Genomic DNA, 9,437 nt, shown 5'->3' on the forward strand with positions numbered 1-9,437 from the left:
AGCAATACCAGGAGGGGAAGTGGAAGGTAGGGGGAGAAAGGAGTAACCAATCACAATGATCGATGTATAAATCCCTCCGAGTGTGTCAAACAACAGAAAAGTGGGCGAAGGGAGACAGTGGTCGGTGTATGACATGAAAAAAATAATTCCCAAACACACTGAGGCTAAACACTAACATGCAACAGAACAACAAGGGGAGCAAAGCAATGAAGGCCCTGGGAAATACAAAAAATCTAGACTGTGGGGCCTGGTCATGCCACTCCATCAGACTCAAGTGGAAAACACTCGTAAGGTCAACAAACAAACCTTGACATATTTATAGGCTTTTCTTTTTTTGTCAGGTTTTTATTTTTTGGCTTTGTTTTGTTTTTGTGCATATTATCTCTGCATGTCTATCTAGATATGATAGGCTGGATAAACAATCCAGAGGAGAAAACAATGGACCAAGGGTGGGGGTGTTGATGTATGAACATGAGGAGGAGGCAGGAGAAAGGAAGTGGGTGTTAAACCCAGGGACAAGGGAACAACAAGTGACATAAAATTGATGGTAAGGCGGGTAAGAAAGGGCCTGGTTGGGCTTGATCAAGGGCAATGTAACTGAGAAGAATTACTGAAACCCAAATGAAGGCTAAGCATGATAGTGGGACAAGAGGAAAGTGAAAGGAAATAGAGAAAGAACAAGCAGGCAAAGGGCATTTATAGAGGTCTAAATACAGGCATATACATATGTAAATATGTTTTTATATGGTGGGGAAATAGACCTATGTACATATACTTATAGGTTTAGTATTAAGGTAGCAGATGGACATTGGACCTCCACTCATGTACTCCTTCAATGCAAACACTTTGTTCTAATAACCTGGCATTCTGTGATGCTTGCCTTCCCAACACAATTGCTGAAGACAAAGAAAGTGCATAAGCAAATATGGCGAAGAAAGCAGATGGTGTGCAGCTATCAAAAGATATAGTGTCTGGGATCTTAAAGGCTTGAAGAGAAATAAGCGGTCATCTAGCTGAGAAGCAACAAAGCCCACATGGAAGAAGCACACCATCCTGTGTGATCATGAGATGTCAATGGGATCAGGTTATCAGGCATCAAAGAACAAAAAATCATATAATTGTGAATGAGGGAATGTGTGGAGTGAAGACCCAAAGCCCATCTGTAGCCAACTGGACATCCCATTATAAAAGGGTCGTGCCCATTACAGAAGGGTCACAGGGAAGAGATGAGCAAGTCAGGGTACAGTACAGCACCGATGGAATATACAACTTTCCTCTAATTCTTTGATGCTTCCTCCCCTCCACTACCATGACCCCAATTCTACCTTAAGGTTCTAGCTAGCCCAGAGGATGTACACAAGTACAGATAAGAGCTGGAAACACAGGGAATCCAGGACAGATAAACCCCTCAGGACCAGTATTGAGAGTAGCCATACCAGGAGAGTAAGGGAAATTTGGGGGAATGAGAAGCTGATATCAAGAGCTCAAGTAGAAAATGTTTTGAAAATGATGTCAATATACAAATGTACTTGACATAATGGATTGTGATATGAGTTATACATGCCCCCAATAAAATTATTTTAAAATATTAATAATTAAAATTTTAAAAATAATAATTAATTTATAAATTATCAAAGGTTCAAAAGCAAGGGAGGGGGGGACGGGGGTGGTGGTGGTAAATGAGCTGATACCAGGGGCTCAAATAGAAAACTGTTTTGAAAATGATGATGGCAATATATGTACAAGTTTGCTTGACACAATGGATGTATGTATGTATTGTTGTAAGAGTCCTCATTAAAATGATTAAAAAATAATAAAAAGTATTTATGCATCTTTAAATATTTAAAGGAACATTTCAATTATCAGAAAGCCTGGGAGTGAATTAATGATTGGTGCTATTGTCAGTTGCTGTTAAATGAATTCCAACTCATTCGTGATACACAGAAAACCAATCAAACACAAGCTGAAACAAAAAGCCAGGAAATTTTAATTTAAAGGAACATAAAAAGTTATGAAGAAAGTAGATAAAATTGTAGCATACCACAAGGCTCTCTAGCTATCAGAGTAGAGTTGGAAACTCTTACAGGGTTTTTCCAAGACTGCCAAATCTTTCTCAGAGTAATGTGTTAAGTTCTAACCACCAATATAGGTAGCAACCACTATGCAACCAGGGCTCTTAATTTTTAGAATATTAGGATTACATTAAGATTGGGGAGGAGAGATTAGAGAGCCAAATCTTGACTTAGAACTTTGTGGGTAAATATCAAAAGACCCAAGTCTTCAATACTAACAAATGATCGCCTCTAGGGGACAGGAAGTAGGTGGGGAGAGGGATGTGACAGGGGAATATTTTATCTGATTATAAGCTTATTGCTCTCTGACATTTTGAATTATGCATATGTACTTTGATAAAAATACATTTCAAATATAAATATGGTACTTTGACAAGCATGGTATTTTATTCTTTGCAAGTAGTTTGGAGATGGAAGTGGCTGACTTGCTCAACTTCCTTCCCTTCTGGCAGCTGAAGTATCTACTATCTTAACCCAACCAATCGCTTCCCGTCTCAGAGGAAGAGGACTCTTAGTTGTTTCCAGGTACTGGATCCGCTGCCTCTCATCTCTTCTAGGACCTTGCTCCATTATTCCTATCTTCTATTAAACTTGCAATTTTTATCCTCTTATTGATTCATTTCCCTACAATTTATAAATATACTTCAATTTTCCTCATCTGATAAACAAATGAACCCCAGCTCAACCCTTCATCCTATGTTGTCACACTCCTTCGTTTCACCGACCCCATAATAGGTCCCTGGGTGTTTGACTGCTAAATCAACGACTGGAAGCTTAAGCCTACACAGAGATATTCTGGGAGAAAGGACTGGCCATCAACTTCTGACAACACAGCCACTGAAAACTCTATGGAATATACATGGGAAGGTGGGTCAGAATCAACCCAATGGCAACTGATTTGGCAGTATAGTTTTATATTTTATAGGAGTTATTTTCTGGACCCCTGTAGGTCAAATGGCTTGCTCTTGGCAATTAGCAAAGGTGGCAGTTTCAATCCAACAAGTGACACAATGGAAGAGAGGTCTAGCAATCTGCAGCCTAGAAAAAACCCTGTGGGGCACATTTTAATTCTTAAATATCTGAGATCACCATAAATGAGAACAGGCTGGATGGCAGTGGGAATGGAACTGTAAGAGTAGTTCATCCTCATCTCAACTTCCTTACCTGCCACTTCATCCCCATTTGCGCCCCAACATGCGACCCACAAAGGCTACTTTTCAAGCTCAGTCTCCTTGTTCTCTTCATAGCATTTCAAAATCTTTACCATTTCCTTCTTGAAATCTAATCTTTCTTTTGCCTTTCTTAATCCTATTCTACCACTTCTCCTCCAAATACATGCTTAGCCTTCTTCACTGGTTTTCTTTCTATACTTAAAAAGTTGTTTGCACTCCAAGTTCTAACCTTAGCATTCTCTTCATCCTGATTATCCTGGTAATTAGACATTTCAAGTACTGCCCACATGCAAATGTCTCGTATGAATTAGGTGTTAAATGAATGTGTATTGAGCTAAAATGAATGAGTCCCAATTAGTTAGAGCTGCATCCAAATTCTAAACTGCATTTGCCACAAGCTAGAAAATCACCTGGATTTTCTGAGAGCACAAATTAAACATGCTTAAACCTGTTTTCCTTGTTATGTTCTTTATCTTAGTTAATACCACCAACTAAACTATCATCCTCCAACCAAACTACCATCCTCAACTCCCCCTTTCTCAATCCTTGTCCCCAACAGGTTACTATATCAGTTATATCAACTCTCTCATCCTTGCATTCCTGCTGCCTAACACACACACACACTGAGTAGATTCTAACTCAAAGCCACTGTGCAGGACAGACCAGAACTGCCCTACAGTTTCCAATGGTATCATCTTTACAGAAGCAACTGCCAACATCTTTCTCCCACACAGTGGCTGCTGGGTTTGAATCACTGGCTTTTCAGTTATCAATTGAGTAGTTAATCAACCACTGCACCTGAATCCAGGTACTCGTTGCTTTTGTGAGTTACTATCCTCCAATGTCTCACATCTCAGATCCATATTCTACTTATCCAGAAAATTACTGCTACCACCACAAAGAGTGAACATTTAAATAAAATTTATTATGAGTCAGGTACAGGACCTTGGTGGTACAGCGGTTATAGTGCTTGGCTACTAACCAAAAGGTAGGTAATTCAAACCTTTCAGCTGCTCTGTGGGAGAAAGATTGGCACTCTGCTTCCACATAGATTACAGCCCTAGAACCCTACTGTTAGGTAATCTATTCTGTCCCTACAAAGGTTACCATGAGTTGGAATCAACCAGTTAACAGTGGGGTTTATGTTTTATGATCCAACTACAAAGCTATTTTCCTCTCTTTCCAACCAAATCAAAAGCCATCCACCTCCTCTGAGAGAATTTCTATATCCATCAATATAAATTACAGTCCTTTATGATCCCAGAGGAAGAGCCTTGGTGGTTTAGTGGTTAAATACTTGGCTTCTAATCAAAAGGTCGGTTCAAACCCAGCTGCTGTTCCATGGACATACAACGTGGCAATCTGCTTCTAGAAAGACAGTCGTCTTGGGAACCCTATGGGGGCAGTTCTAGTTTGTCCAAAAGAGTACCTGTGAGTCAGAATACACTCCATGGAAATGGGTATGCGTCCAGATCACTCATCATGTATGTTTATCTGTCTTAGGGAAAATTGAGGCTGTCAGCTCCCATAAAGATTTACGGCCTCAGAAACCCGAGGGAGCAGTTACACTCTGACTTATAAAGTTGCCATGAATCAGAGTTGACTACACAGCAGTGAGTTTTGGTACCTGTTTCACATGGCTGGTCTCTGAGTTTCTGGTGTTCCTCTGTCTTTTACATTTTTATACTGCACAGTTATGAACACATAAAGTAATTCACTCCAAGCTTAGAGAAATAAATTTAATTAGATATAAAATCTGGTAGGCAAGATGTAGAACTCAGGGCAAGGTTCTACTTTGCTTCATCTTCAATTGTAAAATACAGACATCACAAGCCAAAAGGATTCCCTTGAAGGTGTGAAATTAGCAGCAATTCTCCAAATGTTAGAAACACTGAGTTCTTAGAACTGTGCACTTCACAAAGTACTAGAAAGCAGTAATGAAAGATGCCATAAATATCAAGTTCTGATACTCTACCTTTATGGCTCTGTCAATGGGTCCAGAGAAGTCCAGCTCTTATTTCTTGTCTTCGCCATTTTCCCACTCCAATAAACAACCAAAGTCATAGCAACCTAATTCATCCCAAGGTAGCAAAGATACAAATTATCATTCATCTATCTTAACCCCTGGAAAAAAAACTTTCATAAGCACTAGACTACTGCCCTTTTTCAAAACCAACACTTTTCAAGCTTCTAATAACTATTTTCAAATTCAAAATACAATAAAATCACCTTGGGAACTACCTGAATTTTTAACATACCCCCCCCCAACTTCTGATACACTAAACCCCAGACTCTCTTGAAAAACAATTTTCTGATGTTCACAAGCAATGTTCTCTCCAATTTGAAATTTCATACACCTATGGAAACTGAATGTACACAGGCAATTTGTTATAGCCATTAAAAATATATGCAAAACTAATATGACATACTATATATTGATATATATTATATATTGATGTACTATAATTACTGCTGCTTTTTAATTTTCTCTCACCCGATAATCCTTACTATACCTATATACTACTATCACCCATTTTACATCATGAGGCTTCCCTCTACAATAAACATTATATTTAAATGAAGTTGTAAACTAATGGTATTTTTATTAGCTGCAAGTCTAGCCCTATTCAGGGCAATCCTGTGCATAAAAGGATCAAACTGTTATTTCCATTGGCTGATTTTTCAGAAATAAATCTTCAGGCCTTTCTTCCTTGTCCATTTTTGTGTACAAGCTCCACTGAAACCTGTTAAACATCAATAACATCACACAAGCCTCCACCCACGGATGGCTGTACTTGAGCTGCAATGGCTGAGACTGTGCCCTGCAAACTGGTGGCTCAAAACAAACAAGCAAGACAAAGACACTCAGTACCACTGAGTCACTTCCAACTCATACCAACCCCAAAGAGGGTGTCTGACAGAGATTCTCCTTTTCCCCTTTCACAATGGTCTTACAAAAACAGCAAATGGTATAATTGATACTGTGAATACTGGGAATCAGTAAACACCTCAGCCACACTGCCTGGAATTTCACTAGAGTGAATGAAACAAGCAGACACTCATATACTTCAGTACGACTATCCCATGTCAATAGACACTATCACATTGCACACATATGGGAGAGTATTGTACCAAAGGAGTATTTTTATTTTTAGGCTTTTGTTTGTTAAAGAGGGTTAAATTTACCAAAGGAACACACTATAGAATGGCAGGTCTGGGAAAGGGAAACCGAGAAACATGAAGAGTGAGACATGTGAAGTCTGAGATCCTGGGAAAAGCAGCCCACCAGGAGATGAGAGGGAATCATGCCTTCCTCCACAGGTTCCCACACGCAATCAATTCTTAACTCACTCTAGCTCTTAAATTACCACTCCACTTTGAATGTCCAATAGTTGTGAGGGAAGTCAGATTCTGTTATCAGACTAAGGTTTCCACCTCCTTCCTCTACCCCTACTGCCCACTTAATATATTCTCCTTCACCTGCCATGGTCTGCTCGCTCAAAGTTTTAGGTATATAGAAGAAATAATTAATGTTCAGACAGCTCTAGAGTTCTTTTGAAAACTAATCACATTTAATATGGGGGTGCTATGTATTTCTCAGGCTTTATCTTACACATCAGGAAATAATATCAACATACTGTAAAAGACTTTGTCTTTGAACTCAACTAGCAGAGTTCAAATCCCTACTCTCAAAAGCCTATTGTGTCAAAATGAGTCCTTGAAGGCGAATCACTGACCATCTATTAGGTTGTATGTGAGGGGATGGTTGGGAGGAAGGGATGGATGCTGTAATACTTTTAATAACAAAAGGGGGAGGGAACTCCATTCTCAAAAGATTTTAAACTCTTGTGTGCTCAATAGAAAACTTCTTGATCATTTTCAGGACTAGTCTCTCCCAAGAAATATTCATTGTCTAAACATAGGAAGAAAACAATTAGTCAGTACCCCACTCCCCAGGCATATAAAAAATTTTGTACTCAAGCCCACCTTGCAGGATAAAGTAGAGCTATCTGCTTTTGCAGTGCCCCTGGATCACTCTGGTGTCTGTCTCACAGGGAGTTAGGTATCACCCACTTTTGGAAACATTGGTCTAAATTTTTCAAAAAATGCTTAGTAAGATAACCATATTACTCCCCCCACTGTTGAAACCCTTGAAACCACTTTAATTGCTAAAAAAAAAAAAAAAAAAGTACTATAACGAGTTTCCTGGAATTCCAGCCTTTCAACCTGGCCCATCCTAACAGGAATTCTCCAGAAGGAAAAACAAAGGTATAGTCTGGAAGTAGCAATATCAAAAATCCACCCATTTCTTTTTTCACTAGATTCTGAGCGCAGAGCAATTAGAAGGTCCTACACCATCCCTTCCCACTTCTCACAGTTCGAGTTGGTCCTGTGTTACTCTTCTTTATGAACGACTCCATCGGAACCCAGCATCTCCATTCTGGACCTTACCCCAATAAGGCTCCAGGTAGAGCGCAAAACCAAACTAAAACAAGCCAGATACTAAAATAACACGAGGAGGAGAGATTCTGGCATTTAAGTGTCTAAATGGCTTTAAATCCTAAAACAAAATCAGTACATCAGAAATACTCACAGAGCCTGAAACAAAGCCCACAAAGCTACCAAAGCAATCTTGCCTAACTTCCTTCTCAGTTCGTGCCACCCAATTAGCCGAGGCTACGGAAATGCTAAACCGCTCCCACCCTCACTTCTCCCCAAGGATCCAAATCGGCCAAGCCAATGCACTCAGCCCCCAGACTTGAAACTCATCTGGGGGAGACAAATGCAAATACGCGTGCCATGTTAACACTCACCGTGGCACGAAAACAAGGTGCCACCCCACTCGTAGGCGCACCCCAACTTGCAACGGGGGAAACGGAAAGCAGGGTAAGCGGCGGGCGGCCAGAAGCCAGGGCTGCCTGTCACTTACCCGCACGGCCCACGCACAGCACTAGCGGCCGCACCTCTGGGCGGGTGGGCGGGCGGCGGGGGATGCAGGAGGCCGGCGGGCCACACTCCGCCCCGGCCCCGGCCCCGCCCCCGCCGCAGTCCCCGCGCGCCCGCCGCCCGCCCGCCCGGGACCCCGGCCCGCCAGCCCGCACGTACTTGCTTTGCACACCGGGGCGCTGGGGCTCCTCCTCTCCGGGGAGCTACGGCTCTGCTCCGGGGACCTCCTCCGGTGCCGGACGCGGGTTGGGGGTGGGGCCGCGCTCACCTCGCCCGTCCACAGGTGGGTGGGCGACGAGCTGGGCGACGACACGGTGCCCAGGAGCGGCGGCGGCCGTGGGGGGCTCCCGCGAGCCCCGGGCGCGGTGCCGCGCGTGGGGCTGGTGCCGCGCGTGGACGTCGCGGACGCGCCCGTCTGCGTGGCCACCGTGGGGCTGGTGCGCGCGGCCGCGCTCCCTCCGCCGCGCGTGGGGCTGGTGGTACGCGAGGCGGTGCGCGGGCCCCCGCCGCCGCCGCCGCCTGAGGGGCCTGAGGCGCCACCACAGCAGCCGCCGTTGTTGCCGCCGCCGCCGCCGCCGCCGTTGCTCCGCGTGGGGCTGCCATGTTGCTGCTGCTGCTTCAGCTGGAACGGCACCGTCGCCCTCATGGGCTGCAGGCGACTCCCGGCTCCCCCGACCGTGGCGACCGCACCGCCCCCGAGGGAGCCGGCCGGCGTGGGGGACCCATTGCGCCTCATCCGCTGGGACATGGTCCCCCCCCTCCCAGGTGACTGGGCGAGACGGGGGTTTTGTTGTTGTTGTGCTGCAGGGGGAGGCTTCTCGAGGCCTGAGGGAAGGCCCCCGCGACGGGGTGACGAAGCCGGAATCCGGGGTACTGGGGGCGCCCGGGCCGCGGCCGGCAGCAACGAGGTGGTGCAGCCGCCGCCGTCGCCGCTTCTCCTCATCAACAATAGTGTCTCCTCCGCTGCCCCCGCCCCCCGTGGCCGCCCATTGGTGCAGCGTCAGCCGCGCTCGAGCCGCTCCACCGCGCCCATTGGCTGCGAGCGGCTCGGGTCCCGGGCCCTCGGGGCCTTAGAGAGCCTGGGTTTGCGCGTAGACCTTCTGCTCTTTAAAGAGAAAGAGATCCCCCCCCGCGCCCCGCAAATGCGGGGGGAGGGAGGCGAAGGGAGCGGACCGTGTGGATGTGTAACGCGTGTGAGTGTGTGTACCGTGAGTGTACACGTCCGCGCGTGCTGGGCCACGCACGT

General features: G+C 44.7%; 1 protein-coding gene across 3 annotated transcripts in view; it reads right to left on the bottom strand.

Annotated features, from left to right (window-relative positions):
• The window catches only part of FAM117B (family with sequence similarity 117 member B), an 85,636-nt gene extending 76,497 nt beyond the window's left edge, over nucleotides 1-9,139 (bottom strand). For all 3 annotated transcript variants that reach the window (XM_075529362.1, XM_075529363.1, XM_075529361.1), the window contains exon 1: nucleotides 8,351-9,139. In XM_075529362.1, the coding sequence (XP_075385477.1) occupies nucleotides 8,351-9,134 (784 nt within the window). In that variant the 5' untranslated portion in view covers nucleotides 9,135-9,139. The remainder of the gene's footprint in view (nucleotides 1-8,350) is intronic.
• Between the last annotated feature and the right edge of the window lie 298 nt (nucleotides 9,140-9,437).

Source organism: Tenrec ecaudatus, chromosome 13 (assembly GCF_050624435.1).
Source record: "Tenrec ecaudatus isolate mTenEca1 chromosome 13, mTenEca1.hap1, whole genome shotgun sequence".
NCBI classification, from domain to species: Eukaryota; Metazoa; Chordata; class Mammalia; order Afrosoricida; family Tenrecidae; genus Tenrec; species Tenrec ecaudatus.